The sequence below is a fragment of the Oenanthe melanoleuca genome, chromosome 5 (assembly GCF_029582105.1).
Source record: "Oenanthe melanoleuca isolate GR-GAL-2019-014 chromosome 5, OMel1.0, whole genome shotgun sequence".
Taxonomy (NCBI): Eukaryota; Metazoa; Chordata; class Aves; order Passeriformes; family Muscicapidae; genus Oenanthe; species Oenanthe melanoleuca.
Window position 1 is genome coordinate 29,542,114 of NC_079339.1, and position 17,145 is coordinate 29,559,258.

At 36.3% G+C, this 17,145-nt stretch overlaps 1 protein-coding gene across 11 annotated transcripts in view; it reads right to left on the reverse strand.

Moving 5' to 3' along the window:
* The window catches only part of GPHN (gephyrin), a 271,280-nt gene that overhangs the window by 34,152 nt on the left and 219,983 nt on the right, over positions 1-17,145 (reverse strand). For all 11 annotated transcript variants that reach the window (XM_056492839.1, XM_056492846.1, XM_056492841.1 and 8 more), the window contains 4 exons: positions 13,954-14,091; positions 8,657-8,749; positions 5,494-5,549; positions 451-570 (listed from right to left, as the gene is read on the reverse strand). In XM_056492839.1, coding sequence (XP_056348814.1) covers positions 451-570; positions 5,494-5,549; positions 8,657-8,749; positions 13,954-14,091 — 407 coding nt within the window. The remainder of the gene's footprint in view (positions 1-450; positions 571-5,493; positions 5,550-8,656; positions 8,750-13,953; positions 14,092-17,145) is intronic.

Below are 17,145 nucleotides of genomic sequence, written 5' to 3' on the forward strand. Positions count from 1 at the left end.
AAATCATATTCAGCTTTAATTACATCAGCAGTAATTCAATATATTATTTTGAGATCAACATGTAATTTAAGAACACATCTTCCCCTTCTTATTGGTGAGATTTCCACTAGCCTTTATTTTAAAATGTGAGTACAGAAGGCACTCGAATTGGACTGTAGGCATGGATTTCCAGGAGGCATTTGCCTTTCACTCAAATCATGCTCCCAACATCTTAGAGTAAGCATTCAAAAATTTTGATGAAAAATCAGTCAGAACAGGAAGGTCTGTGGTACTGTTATCACAGCCTGAAAAAGTGAGAATTGCCACTAGGAACTGATGCAAACCCCCTCAAACTTCTGAGATTACTGAAGAGCTTTTCTGTATGACTGTCTTTCATATTTACAGGATTGTGTCATATGCCATTTACTGCTGCACACAAGAGAAAAATGAGTTTTCTAACTTGTGACTCACATCATCTGATTCCCTGATGAGCTCTGTATCTTCCACTTGCACCACTGCATCAGCACCACATGGAATTGGAGCACCAGTTGTAACACGCATTACCTGACCAGGCATCACAGTCTGAGTTGGCTGAAAAATAAAAAAAAAGAGAAATTAATCTACTTTTGGAAAAAAAAAATAAAATCAAAGCACTGGAACTTTATGCAACTAATCTATCTGAAGACCATGCTTATTTGCAGCATGACTCTTGATATACTGTGAGCAATATCATCAGGTACAATAAACTCCAATTCACACCTGGCTTTATTTATGTGGCCACTTATTAGGTGGCTTCAGTTTTTATTTCTTATATTTCTAGCACATGAAACAACTTGCAGAAGAAGGAATATACTGATACTCAGAAAAATACCTGGCACAGAAAAATAACTGGGTTAGAAATTTAACTGTTAAGTTGGTGATCTTCTGGAAACTTCCATGAACAAAAATCTAGCAGTTCTCAGTACATAAATATTTCTGCAGAGCACTCTGGTCACCAGGGCTGAAATGGCTTCGCTTTGGTTGGATTTTTGTTCTGTTTTGTTTTACCAGCACACTATATAAGAAAAACCAACATATAATAGTAATGTAACCAACTACTTAATTTTTAAGCAGAGTTCCTAAAACTGAGACAGCTCAATACTAGTTCACAGAGAATATCTATATTTGTGAGGGTCACTTTAGAATAGCCTAAAATTGATAATACTCTACAATTCTATAGTCACAGGATACTAGAAAGTTTCAGCAGAAGCAGTACAAAGGATAGAAAGATATCAGAGCAACATGATAAAACAAAAGATATGGTTTTAATAACACTTCTCACCAGGCAGACTATTTTAATAAATGTTTGTCAAAATCCAGGCTAAAACTGTAATTTGACCATAACTATTTATGAAATAAATAACTAAAAAAAAAAATCCAAAAAGAATGAAACTAAAAGAAGCTGATATGATGACTAAGATTTCACTGCTGGCTCCCTACAGCACTGCAGTAAGCCTGGCTTATTTGGTTTCACTGTCATAAGTGAACATGTGCTACACACAGATCTATGCAGCTGTGATCAGAGCACCACATTCTGTACGTGTCACACGTATAACTCGTGTGCAGATTGACTCCATATTCCATATGCAGTGCTGGAATACATCCAGGACTTCTCAAACTGTAAATAGCACACATTTGGCAGCATCCCACAGGTTGCAGGCAGTACTGCCCAGCACTGTTACCTGCTCCTGCCCAGCAGGAATTTACTCCATTTATTCCATTTCTTTTGTCAGGAGGCTGAAAGACACGACTAAACTCTAAACTCAGCACTTCAGCTGCATAAAGCTGTTTGCCTTGCCCATTCTTCTACTCCACTTCAGCACTGCCATAACCTCTGAAAGGGGAGTTTTACTTAGAAGTGTGTGTATTTCACACATTTGGGACAGAAGCCCTAGGAATAGGCTGGGGATGGTTTTTATCTGGCTTACCACAGTATCACAGTGACCTTCATATTCCATGAAACAGCTGAGCCTAGAACTGACTGAATCTTGACCCTTTTCTACAGGTAATGAAAATCTAATATCCTTGGAGAAGAACATCAATAAAACCCACACTTGCCTTATGTCACAGTTAGTGTATTTTTAGGGCAAGATTCATGCTATCCTAACGTAGGTATCTAAACCAGATGCCATAAAAAAAACATTTTTAAGAAAATGGCTTATTCAAAGACTATTCAAAGAGTTGTGGATGGATAGCAGAGATACTGTCATTTATACTAAAGCTTCTTAAAAGGGAAAATAATGCTATCTAGTGTGTAATTTAGATTTTTATGAAAAGAAATGTTACAAAAGATAAATCTTATGCCTTGGATATGTATTTTGCATACCACTGTGGACTTAATCTGAAGGTACATTACAAGTAAGTAATACTGTTTTGAACTTTCTAAGTATTGCTGGCTTAAATGACAAATTTCAGAGGAAAAATGTATTGCATAAAAAATTTCTCAGATTTAAAAAGCGCCATAAAGAACACAAACTGTCTACTACTGCCACAAATCAGAGCCTGTGGTGATAAAATGTGCTGTAACTAACCATGGTTTGGAGTTTATTGTTGGATTTTTTGAGATGCAATGATGTGATACATTTAAACAAATTCATGATACAATTGCTTTTAGAACTGGTTATGTTGCTCATATATTTAATTTCCTTTTTGTCTGCTGAGAATTTGATCAGATTAACTTTATGAACAAAAGTCAACCATCAGATTTATTTGTGAATCTCCAGGGCTGTGTTCCTCTATGATACAGACTAGGAAGATAAAGAAATGATTGCTTCTCAGAAAACATATTAATGTACCAAAATGTCACAGCTCTTCTAAAGGCCTTTGAGATCTCACTTTTACCTGCAATGGGGCAACACTGGTTTCTGTCCTTTGCCTTCATTACTGATAATTGACTCAGTTTTAGTCACTGAATAAAACCCAGAAATAATCCACTGAGCACAATCCCTATCTCAGGAATTTTCTCATGCACACCTCTCTGCGTGATTTAGAATCATCCATGCTCCTTTATGTAAAAAGGCACAAGTTAATGGAATCATGGAAAATGCCTGCTTTTCATCCTATATTGTAGCTGGTTGTAGTGTAGTTGTAGTTGTAGTGCCTCTCACAAACAGCTTTACCAAGTCTTGCAGGAAATGCTACGGTTTATGTAAGGCTACAGAAGGAAAACCATTTTTCTTATGGTTGAGTGTTCCACACCCAGACCATTGTGGATGACTCGTGACCAGTAATCTCAAGCGTGCCCAAACCTTCCCAAAGCAGGGTAATGTCCCACAGCTTTCCCTTACACACAATAAAAAAAGGGTTAACATAAACATGACCATCTGTACATGGAAATCAGAAAATACACAAATTAAAAATTGATACAGAAATGTCCAACTTGGCTATATGGCCTCCCTGCAATTCTCAGTCCATCTTCTTCCTTGCTACTAGCATTTACGTAACCTTTTTCCCTACAGGAGGAGCCAAATCTAAATCTATTTTGAGCTCCCTGCTGTGAATCATTCTGTTAATTGGTCTGTAACATGAAAAGCAGAAAGTTGCTGCTGAGAGTGACTGAAGGGTGAAATGAGTCTGAGGAGCCTTCCAAGGCTATAAATAATTTCTTGGGAGGGAGATGAACCTGAAGATGTGTTTGCCCCAGAAAAAAACTTTGACCAATTATTCTGAGGTCAACAGCCTTGTTTTTCTAACTTGCCACTGGTTTTTCAGAAATAGTCTCTCTCTGCATGCCTGCTTCCTACCCAACTTTTGCTCCTTGCCAGAGAGCCTTCCTATTCCCTGTAATCTGGGAGGACAGACTGTCCCTGTATAGAGACATTTGTGAGCTCTTGAACTTTGTAGGAGGGAAGCAGCTTCCATTTGCCCTTTTGTCTTTTGTACAAACCTGCTGAACTGATTAGGACACTGAAATGCTTCAGACCCCTAATGGGAAGTACTCGCCATTAGAGAGAGCTTCAACAGTACTGCTTTTAAGCAACACTGTGCTGTGATATTTAACTAGCAAAATGATAATATTGATGACAGGGGAATAGTGATAGGAGTGATAATTCAGTGGGCTGCTCTGCTGGTTCTTGCTATTTTATAGTGATCATAAAAAGGGTTGTAAAAACAGTTGTCAAGTCTTTTGGATTCTGGACCAACGCTTGAAAATGCAGTCAGGAGGGCTAAAAACATAAGGCATGTTAAAAAACTACTGAATTAATTCAGTTTTGTTTTTCTAGAATTTAAAGTAATTTTACATATTTTATACAACAGATCCATTGATCTAAGTTCACAGGAATATTGGTACTGAGAAGGTGTCTATTATACCAAAGAATAATTCATGATGATGGATGGGATCTAAAGCAAAAAAATTTTTTTTACAGTTCTTTCTATCTATCACGATTAGCCAAATTAAATGTCTATTACACATTCAGAGACAGGTCAAGTCAATTTAAAAAGAAATTAAATAATCCTGTGATTGGTAATACTTCCAAAATCTGATAGAACTTTTGAAATATGTCAATTTTACTTGGACTTTTTTGTTTAGCAGTAAAAATGGGCACTCTATAAAATCCTCATTAAAACTGCCCAATTCCTTGTTTTGCCTATTACTTATCCCCTTCTACACATTTCACATACAATACACAGAATTATAAACCAGGACTTGAAATAAATAAAGCTGGATAAACATTTTGAACTAACTCGTGTTTTCCACAGCTGCCAGGTATGATTAAATGGACAGAGTAACAGTAGTTGAACATAATTGACTTTTTTTCCCATTACCCCAGTATTAGTGCAGAAATTCCATGAAATATGCTCTGGAATTTGAGAACAAATCACGAAATGCATCTATTCATGAATATTTATAGAGCACAGCAGGTCACAAATAGGTCATGCCTCAACTTGCTTTTAAAATCAATCCATGTATCTGCTAAGGTGCACAAACATTCTTCTCAAAAGCCAGCCTCAAACCAGGCAGCTGCCAGGCTTTCTCAAGATTGTACTAATTGCTACCTATCCATAAAAGCTTAATAAAAATTTTATATGCTTCATTTTGCAGGTATCAGGGTGAAAAATGGAAGCATCTTATCAAAACGGTTATTGGGCTGGCAACATTTAAAAATCTGTCAGCAAGAGGGGGTTAAATCATTATTTTCTCTGCTTATAAGTTGTTGCACCACTAGAAATCTCATGTCCTCAAACATTGTACCAGGGCAGAACGTTACTGTATGCACTCCTATCAGACATGTCAGCACAATGCTCTGAAGTATTTTGGGATATCCTTGTTAGTTCCTTATGTAACTGTACTACCTCACTTTTTGAAATCATGTCCCAAGGCACATAGCAGGAGGGTCAGTACAGCTGTGCCCTACTTCACACCACATCCAAGACTATTGAATTTTGGAGTACTAGCAAGGCTTGTAAAAGTACAAAGCAAAACCTCACAGAAGAAAAATACATTAAAAAAAAGAGAAAAGAAATTGTGCTCACCTGCTCACCAGCCTGGGATTCCCCTATGATGAATCGATCTCCTGGGCCATCAGCAGCTGTTAAGAGGGACAACACAAATGGTAAACACTGAACCAAAACAAATTATGGCATTATAAATTAAGAACAGGAGAAGAGCAAAGATGATCTGATGTTCAGTTCTTCAGTGTTAGCATGACTAAAGTTATAGAAGTTCTGCAAACGTTTTACCTTTCAGGTCATTTGAAGTGTGTTTATTATTTTGAAAAACACAGGTTCTAGACAACAGAGTATTTTTAACTGAAAATTTCTGGGCAGTATGAGGTCATGTAAGACCTCATGAAGACTAGAAGGAATTACATTAATAAAAAAGATTTAAGGGTGTTCTTGACAGTATTGCAGAACTGAAAATTAGGAGTCAGAGATCACTGATTTAACAAGTCTTCAGGACTTCCAATTTAGCAAATCTGCATTTTTACAGGGACAACAAAGGCATAATTACTAATGATTTTAAGCTCCTGCCTGCCTCAAAGGTCTTTCAGCAAGTTGCATTAGTGATATCCCTAGGCTTTACCATGGTGCAAAGCCTGTGTGAAGCACAAGCAACTCTGCCTTTCCAAGCACAGCAGTCACGTTGCCAAGAGTGCTCAAACAAACTAGTCTCGAATGCATTATTATTAGTTTTAAATCTGTAGCTGTCAAAAGTTGATTTCCTAGAGATGAAATCTAATCAGTGACAACCTTTATCTTAATAACTTGTGTTTGACTTCAGAAGCCCTGAATATACACCTAGGTAACCTTGTATTGAGAAGAACTGCTTTCAGTAAGGATGTCCAATCAGTCTATGATTTATCGCATTTGTACTTGTGCATTGGCTGCAGCTTTGCAGATCATTATCTATGGCACTTAGTCATGTTTGAAGACTAATAATTAACTTAGCTTTAAAAGCCTATCAAACAGACTAATCTATGAGACTAATCTTTTTTATTTTAGAGAGAACTCTTAGAAAAGGACTCTTCAACTAGATATCCTTGAATAATGCATGTAATACTACTGAAAACAGCTATTAGATCTTCACTGAAAAAAAATGTGTTTGGATGATCCAGCAAAAAGAAGAGAAAGAAAGAAATCCCCAATAGCTGAAATATTTTAAACCTGATAAAATGCTACTGAATTAGTTTTATTCCCCCACTAATAATACTACCGAGACAAAGTTTACAGATGATGCACAACTGATATAAAATGAGAAAAGGACAGGGATTTGGCCAGACATGTTATGCCACTGAAAGCTAATCCTTAATTTTTCTGTATGAAATACCCATTAATGTAGTCAATATTATGCCTGCCTAAAAGCTTTTTTTTTTCATATCCTAAGATAACAGGTTCACAGGAATAAAACAAAACAGTATAGAATAGAATAGAATAGAATAGAATAGAATAGAATAGAATAGAATAGAATAGAATAGAATAGAATAGAATAGAATAGAATAGAATAGAATAGAATAGAATAGAATAGAATAGAATAGAATAGAATAGAACTGCCTGATCAATTCAGGGCTAACCAAAATGTAAAGCAAATTATTAAAGGCATTGTCCAAATGCCTTTGACGCAAAGACGGCTTGGGGCATCAACCCACTCTCTAAGAAGTCTGTTCCAGTGTCTGTCCACCCTCTTGGTAAAGCAATATCTTCTAATGTCAAAGCTAAACCTTCCCTGGCACAGCTTTGAACCATTCCAACACATAACGTCACTGGACACCCTGTGCCCTTCTCCGCAGGGAGCTGTAGAGAGCCATGAGGTCACCTCTCAAAATACTTTTCTTCAAACAAGACAAACCCAAAGTCCTCAGCCCTCCTCACAGGACATTCCTTCCAACCCTTTCACCAGCTGTAGTGTCCTCTGGATGCATTCAAATATCTCAGTGTTAGTCTGCTTGAATCCATCACCAAAATTAGGGTTTGTGAGTTGGTTACAACAGAAGTTACTGGAAATGGCGTTCATGATCCCTCTGCTCATTCTGCATGTTTACTGAGATTGTACTCGTGCTTTGCCTTACCCTGCAGCAATCAGGCTGCAAGACAGCAATGGCTTGATCCCAAGCCCTTGTCACTCAGCATTCTACTCAAAGCTCACTCTCTTAGCTTTTCTCAGTGTTACATTACCTGTATTTCTCTGGCTACATATGCACTCCCTTCCTGCTATCACTTAGTCATTTTGGTCTGCCTGTCTCTCGCACACACTCATCTTGTGGACCTGAAATTGTATTTTTAAATCAAATTTATGGGGAAGCTACTGGATTAGGTCCATTGCTTGCATCTGCAAACAGTCTATTTCATGGGCAGTTGCTTTCCATGGTTTCAGCTGCCAGTAACAAAAAAGATATTTTAATGTCCATAGAAGAAAACTGGCTATTGTGTACAAATTTCAATATGATGCTATGATGATTCAACCACTACCACAATTAAATCACTACTAGTATAATGGTCAATTCTGTATATTTTAAATTTCCTTCATAGACATATGAGGTGAGCATCATTATTCTTACTTTACACAGGGAAAAACTGGTGCACAGAAAAGCAACTGGCTCAAAATGATGCAGCACCTAGTGGCAAAGCAGAGTGTAAATTCAGGTCTCTTGCAAAATCATATTTGCTGTACAAATTGAATAAGGCCATACAACTAATTTTATTTATATATGGCAGCTGCAGTATTTTTAAAGTAAGAACCCCTTCTTTTGAGGTGTCTCCATAAGAGAACATTATGGTAAATTTTTTGAAAATTCTCTGATGTAATCAGTAACAGTTCAACAAAGTAATAGATATGTAAGAAAATCCTCATTAAATCTACAACAGAGGACTATAAGATGAATCTATAATCCAGAAACAGATGTTCTGTCATTGTTCTGAGTTTTAAATGTTTCCAAGAAATGCACGAGCAGCAGAGGTGCACATCTAGGAGCACACATGGATATACATTTGCTCATGTACCCACGTATCCACTTAAAAGACCTCAACTCAGCTTTATGGCTTTCCTTCAAGACAGTGAACTTCATGTAAATGTGACCTCAGAAATGATCTGTATCAAAAAATCTAAACAAAAATAACCCCTGCTGGATCCAAAACAGGTGAATTAATATGTTATAAAGCAGCAGACACTATACTTCATGTCCACAAAGTGAGTGTTTACCTCTGACAGCGTAACCATCTTTTACTGATGCTGGAAATGGTGGTAGATTATCTTTTGCATACACATCTTGAGCAAGGACTCGCCCCATTCCATCTAGAAAAAAGAGAAAAGATCATGCTCTGTGTCATTAGAGTGAGTGAAAGGGGGAAACAAAGTTAACAGCTGTACCCTCCAATAGGTGAAATATATTTGTAAGGAACATATAGAGACCTCAAGCTTTTGATTTTTGACTCTACAAACAGGGAAAAAGACTGGAGACTGAGAGTAATGATAAAGGATTTGTTTAAGTCTGTGCTCCTTGTTATGGTGAAATTGCTGACAGTAGATTTGCCAAGTATCCAAACCCAAAAGTGGTAACTCTGATGAAGGACCAGACAGAAAAGCAAGTATAAGTTTCTTCAGGACAAGTTTTTCCCCTAAGATCTCTTAAATATATGCATTTTCTTTATTTTCCTTTACTAGAATTTTTATTACATTTCTTTTTAAAAAACTTGTAAAATGACATTTCAAAAGTGAATCCTGTGCACAGAACATGTGATGAATTGAGAACAATAACGATGGACCAATTTTCATAAATTGACATAGAAGTTTTGCAATAGACTAGCTTCACCTAATTGCTGAGAGCATTTCTGTTTAATGGAGGGTGAGTGCACGTAAGTGTCAGAATTATTTATATAAATTTACACTGTTATAGTTATAAATATTTTAATAGCTGCTTCAAACATACTCTTTCTCTTCACTTAGCAACTATGACTGATGAGCTGTAATTTGGCTCAGCCTCCCTTTAGAGACTGATATGAATTACTTCACCCTCAGTCAAGTAGCTGGTACTTTTATGGCACCAGCAAGAGCTTTAATTTTTAGTATGATATGGAACAGAGGGGAAAATATGTAACCTACCCCTTGATATAATGTGAGAAAGCAGATTTATTACATGTGTGATTAGATGTACTGGGAAGGGACACATGGGTCAAAACTACTGAGACTGGCTAGATTCCAGTATGTCTAAATAGAAGAAGGAAAGCCCTGCTCAAAATAGAGGCCACCTCCTAGGATGCACTGTGGCACTGGAAGGCAACATTCAGCTGAAAGTATGATGGAGTGAGAGGATGCATGATAATTTCTGCCAGGAGAATTTGCATGGATATGTCCTTTAGAGATTATGATCTTTGAGAGGTGCCAAAAGAGAAAGGTGCACGAAGTGTGTTTCTTATTTTATGGACAGGAAAATCTGCACGGTTCTGGAATCACCAGGAAGGCAGAAGAGCTAGTGCTGCACACTAAATGGATAGATTTTGTTAAAAAGTGCACCTACTCTATTTGGAAATGTTCAGCTCCAGTGAAGTGGTATTATAATGAAGATTATATTTTACTTATTAACACAAAATTACTTAGTTAGCAATTAATTATTGTAACTATAACATCACTGTGTTCACATCCATATGTATCAACTTTCAGCCTGAAGTTACTACTCATGCTGCACTGCTGAAATAAGTATTGCTGTGAAAATGCTGCTAAAATCTGTTAAAGCAACTAGAAAAGCACTTTGGCCATTAATTCACCTGTGCAAACCTGCATATCAGTGCCTGTGATACACAATATGGAAGTTACAAAAAAGCTTGCAAAAGCTTGTACGCTTATACTGAGTAAAAGAATGCAGACACAGACATTTAAATTATAGCACTGAAAGGCAGCTATCAAAGGTCTAGTAAAAACACCCTTTGTTCATAGATGCATAAAATCTCACACAAAAGTGATACTTCTAATTTTAGCAGGCATGTTGTGCCTTCATTTTGCTTCTTGTCTGCATGCAAAATCACACCAATTAGTGCAAAGTCGAACAGGATGTTCTTGGCATACTGCCATGCAATATTTGAAAGGAATAAATGGATAGCCAGTAATGGGAGTTTCATTACAAGAAGAAAAATGTAAGAATTATTTACTGAAGCAGCCTTAGGCATTTAAAATGAAGCAAGTCAGCAACGAGAGGACAATCTTGAGTACCTCTGTACTCTCTTTTATTTAAGAAATTATTCTAAAAATACAGTTTGACCCTATTTGGATTAATTGTAATTCAGAAAGATGTTCTGAATTATTTTAATGCCACTGAATTGCCCCTTGTGATACCCATAGCTTTCTGACACAAAATGGAGAATTACATTAAAGTCACTTTTCAAATGGGGGTATTTGCTGAGCTTAGGTGGTGAGCCTGGTACAGTTCTGTGAAGAACTTTGATTTCTCTGGGGCACAGCAATAAGACAGATCTTGTACTAGGAAGTGATGGATTAAATGAATAAATATGCTGTTCTCTGGCTTAAGCTCATAAATGTAGATTGCTTCTACACTATAATTTTATTATCAATTAAACTTCTGCATCTTCTTAGTTTCAGAAGAATAATCATAATCATGCTGTCTAAAAACTTAACGTTATGTTCCCACAGAGCTATACTCAGGTAACTGCATTTATTTTGAATAAAAGCCCAAAGAGGGGTTCATACCAGATATCAGTGATGGCAGGTGACAAATATGCTTCAGATGCCTTTGGTTTATGACATTTCTGTAAAATGCTTTAGAACTGTCCAATTTTTTTAAATATGAAAGAGGTTAAATGATCTATACAGTCACTAAGCAACACACCAGCATGAAAGTCATGTTTAAAAAAGTGACTTTCATAACCCTCTCCCTTATGTTAGGAGAAAATAGACAGATCTGTGAGACTATAGCATCCCTTGACTTAATCAAGAACAAAATCAGCGCTGTACTGGGTATTTGTACAGAATAACATTCAGCAGCTTTATTTATGAGGATGAATACTATCAAATATGTTTAGTTTTAACTAAATCAGGTTAAATTAATTAGGCAATTAGCACTCCTAGAATTTTGCACATTTCACTTTCCTTGGGGAGAAACTGAGTTCCTGAAAGATAGTTTTCAGAAGCTCAGTGGTAATTCAAGACACAAAATCACAAAGAAAAACATAGCACAATAGTGCTTTTCTAAATACTGTTTCAGACCTCCAGAAATTTACAATTTTCTGAAATTAGATGTATATTAACAAAAAAAGGAAACCCGGAATTAATGTAAAACTGGTTCTTAATTCATTGCATTCTTCAAAATTAATGTATTTTATCAAACACAAAAGTGTGTGCATATGCACACACACCCCCCTATGCAAAACAATTCTATATATTTGTCTGTATAACATTATGGTGATCATTTAAGAACTTCTGAAAATGCATTCCCATCTTGAATTTGTATCTGTTGATTAAGAGAGTTGAATTTGCAGTATCACAGACACAGACATGTTCTTTAGGGTGTCTCTTATAGGCTCAATCCAGAAATTTCATACTATATACTTGTAAAATATATGTGCTAAAATAAGTGTATACTACTTGAAAAATAAATTGCACGATAAAATTTTGCACTACAGTGCAAAAATATGAAGGAATTGTTGGTATAATTATGTGAAAATCAAGAATCTGTCTCTGAACCTACTAATGTTACCACCACTAGCACTTTTTGGGTGAGAGGGAAGAGGGTCAAAATTAGAGTAACTCAGCAGACTCAGTTCATTATTTTTGAAAGAGTAAGAGGGCCAGGAATAACAATACATATGTTCTGGACTTAGAATCAAAACTTCTTTTATTCAAAGAAGAAGAATAATCCTACAGTATCTTAACTGTATCAACATACCAAAATAAATATATGATGTGCTTACTTTTCAGGGAGGCAGATGCCCTTTATTTCAGGAGTTCAGGGTTGCCTATGTAGCATTTATTTGGACTAAATGTACCCAACACTGCAGCTCATCATATTGCTCACAAAGGGCTGTCCTAGAGAAGACATTCAACTGACAGCTACCCAAAAAGGCCCAATAGTTATGCTCAGGCATCTATGCTTTAGTGCCTTCTTATCTGCACACCATTATCAAAGTGCAGGGTACATTATGCATATTCCTCGTTGATCCACTATTGGTGCTGTTCTGAATGCAGGATATGGAGCATTTTCTCAGAATTCCTGCTGCCAGGGCTCAGGGGAGCACTGAACTCTGCTTGGAGTCACTGAATTCACAGGTGTGATATTACATACAGTCTGCTAAATCACCATGCCAATATGAAGACATCTTGAAGGCTTCTGGTAGCACAAAGATTTGGCAAAGAACATGCAAACTTTGAGCTTCCAAGTCAGAAGACAGAATATTCCATTCAGAAGCCATTTGTGCCTCTCTGCTGTCTGTAGCACACCACTGTCCTAAATGTTTTTGCCTTTTGAGGTTTATAGTTCCACAATCTTTTCACTCACCATCTTACTTTTGGACAATCTGGAAGAATCCCTGGAAGAGGTTTCTGCTTTCCTACCTAGTTTAGGTTTACTTGCCAGCATATTTCCTGTCATGGTTTTGTTATGTGCTGAGACAGTGCCTAGGCTTGATGTAAGGAATAGCAGAAGCTTAGGAAGGCACCTAATAGACATTATGAACACAGTATCTCAGAAAGGAGGATAATTTAGCTGAATAAACATGAGGGGTGCCTTGCTAATTCCTTTTAGGGACAGAAAATCACTTCATCTATCCCTACTTATTCATGAGTATAGATACAGTCACAAAGTCTGATACTTTGCTCACTGTTTGATGCTTTTGAAAACAACCTCACCATATATTTTCAAAACCAGTTACTCTTTAATTACAAAGTTTTGATAGATCAAACATTAAAAGGAAGTAATTTTAGAAAAAGATCATGTAGTGGTAGAATAGAAAAGGAATTGTATTTATGAAAAGAAGAGGAAAATTCTGGAATGACTAGTAGGCTAACTAGAAACTAGAAAAAGAGGCTGAGATGAACTGTTAAAGATATAGACATAGAAAAAATGATTTGGAATCAATAATCCCTTTGCTTTGATCATTAATCTCAGATTAGAAAGGGGCTTAGTGAGAATCTTCCACAGTAAAACAACAGAGGGAACCAATCACAGTATAGCTTAGAGCTACTTGGCATCCACAGAAGTTCACTGAGAAGTTCACATTCAGGTTGAGTATATGTTTGCTGCATGTAATACAAACAGGAAGAAAATTAATTCATGTATTTTGTTAGTGATCCGTTACAGACTCCTTCAGGGAGCACCACTGAGTTTAATTGACATTCTCCTAACTTTGAAAGACTTCCCCTATTACTGGTATTTCCTAAAGCAGTTTCTCCTGGAGAAAGCAGACATCTCACATCATTAATAAAACAGCAAGAAGGTTGCCAAATAGGGAAGTAATCACCCTCATACTCACAAAGAATCCAACTCAATATACCTCTGTAATTGATGATTTCTGTTCCAAGCACTGGGGTCATCTCCAGAACTGTGATGAAGGCCTTGTCCATAGATGTCAGAGGGAATGGAGACATGCGATGTCTTCTTGCTACCTTGGTAATGTCAACAGCACTGTGGCCTGCAATGAGAAAGAACAAGTTCATGTGTGCTACACTGAGCAGATTTGTGCAGTGGTGCTCATTTAAACCATTTACTGAAACTAATCTGGCACTTTGGAGCAAATCAAATTAGTTAGTTATCACTATTGAGCTTTCATGTCTGACACTGGGAAGACACTGTATTCAACTAGAATCAAGAGAGTGCATATCCTTATCTATAATGAAAAACATACCAGAAGTCTTGATGAGCATGAAAAGATTGGTTAGTCTAAAACAGAAGCCCTTCCAGGTGATGCAGTATTTCATACTGAGGATGACAATCTGAGACTAACTCAGTTCTATGAGCTCAGGACAATTCACTCTATTCTGTTCTGCACAAACACATCTCAACATGCTCTGTGCTGTGCACAGATAAAGCACAATAGTGGACACTGGGCCAGTAAGCCTAAGCCTACAATGCAAGAGTGAGATGGGAGTCAAAAGGTTTGAAAGGAAGATACAGAGAGCACAGTGAAATCATGGGGCAGTCAAGCCAGCAGACAGTGTCTCCAGCTAGTCCTACCCATTGTCAAGATTTTGTCTTGACAAACACCATAGCAAAGTGTTGCTTAAATGTATGACTGGAGTGAAGGCAGTAGGACAGTTTAAGGACAGCTTACTCTTTCCAAGTGTGAGAGACAGGTAGGGAGAAAATATGACAGAAGTTGAAAGAAAATGAAGCCAACAGTGTGTCTGATTTCATGATACTTACTGAGAGATTAAACAAGGGGACAACAAGCTTTGAAGGATTTTGCAAGTGAAGATAAGCAACTGAAGAGAGAACTATTGCAGGAATACATAAACAAGAGTAACAGATATAAACCAAAAGATTAAGACAATTACAATTGCAGAGTATCTTGAAAGGATTTACCTAGAACAAGAAGGAATTTATGAGAGTCAAAATAGATGATGTTCTATATGTGATATGTAATGAGATTCCTAAGTAACATAAATTACAATACAGAAAACATTAACAAATAATAGAAAATAGTTTTTAATAACATGATTTTGCTTTGCAGTCATCACATAAATATCTCGTCTGTTGCTGCGCATGTCTTCAGATTCTGGAAATAAATAATTATTGCTTCAAGTGTAGTCTTCTGATAAAAAACAAGTAAAAAATAGCACAACAATCCTGCAGTCTAAGTCCTTCCTTCAGAAGAGGAGGTTTCTTAATTAATCTATATATACAATACTTGTTCTGCACTAACACATGCTTGCCTTTTTATGTGAGAAATTTTTCACTAATTATTTTTTGCTATTAACATAGTTACTACCTTTCAGAGAAAGAAGTAGAGACAAATAAAACTGCCCATCTAATGCTTCCAGGAATTATTCTGGAAGAAATTATTTGAACAATTTCTTTGTACATATTTAGAAAATAACACAATGAAAAAAGCAGGCACTGTGAATTTGTCAAGCACAAATAATTTCTAATTGACTTAATTCTTTTCCTTAAGATAACAGTTGGCATTCTAAGGAAGAGAGGAACAGCTGATGAGAAATTTTCTAACTATATTAAGTCTTGGCAAACTCTTAAACCTAACTTTCTAATAAGAACACTAGGGAGAAATTATCCAAATTAAACTATTGTAAGATAAAAGCCTAACTAATGGAAAAACTGCATTCCTGGTTTTAATAACAGGGAATAGCAAGCTTACATTTCCAGTTATCATGCCTGTTTTTTGTTGACGACATTATTAAAGAGGAAAAGGAAAGCATTTGTGAAATACAGTAAAACTTCCCAAACCTGCATCTGCATAGAGAAAGAAACCCTGCTTTAGCAGCACTGTAATTCCTGCAGGTCCAGCAGATTCAACACATTATATGTTAAAAACATTTTCCTGATGTTTTGTATTGGGTTGAAATATATAAAGGAAGATGCTGAGAAAAAATGTCACAGCAATGAAGGCTGAGGGAATTGTGTGGCAGTGAACAACCTTTATGCTATTGCCACTAGATGCTTTTACTGCTTCTAAACTGTTAGCTACTTCAGAAACTCACATTTCACCTCTTTAAATCTTAAAAAGTGATAGAATTCACAGGTTTTGAATGCTTCAAATGGTCCCCAGAGAACAACCCTCAGATTTGCAAGTCTGTCCCTAATGGGTGTCATTTGCTTAAGTCAAAGGTTCTCTTAAAATCTTCTGAGAAATGCATTCTCCAGCACAGACTTCTTGAAAATAGATAAAATTCCCTAATCTCTGACATCTTTTTTTCCAACACCAAAAGTAATACCCATTATTTCTGCAAGAAAAGTCAAGAAAATAGAGCCCTTTATGTTTAACACTAACACGAATAACCTTAATGAAGAAAGGAAGAAAGATGCTGGAGTAACTGCTAACCTTTCTCTCTCCCTTTCCTCCTACAAACAAATGCTAACTCTTCTGTTAGAGGTATCACAGATTTAAATAGACCCAGAGACAAACAAATGATTTTTTAAAATTGCAAAATTACTAAATGGTACTTTAATTACAAGCAAATGTCATTAAACAACTCCTCAGACTTTACCAAGTTATCTTTCACTAATGTGAAATGTCAGATAGTTCTAAAAATAACTACTTACATTAAGCTGCATTTTGAATGACAATCCTCTAGCTTTGAAGCAGCTAATTCAATTGGTTGCATAAGGTAGAAAATTCTTGACAGCCTGCTCTTTTACTACCAAAAAAACTTCCCAGTCCTGTCATTATACATATATATATACACACACATATGGTGGATCAAATTTTAGACTAGGAAAGATTCCCACAACACAAAGAAAAAGAACTGTGCAAATTAAGCTAGATGTCATTTTGATCAAATGTGATTTCTTAACCTTTGCATATTTTGGTTTGGTTCTATGTAATCCAACATTTAACTTCATATTCAAGTATGAAAATAAAAGTAATGTATAATCATGCTGAGAAGTTCCATTTTCATTGTCTTTGAGAGTTAATTCTTGCCCATAAAAATCTGCACACACATGATCATTTCTAACAAAACATTACAAATGAAACAGACCTCCATGTCATTAGAAAAACAATTTGGAAGAA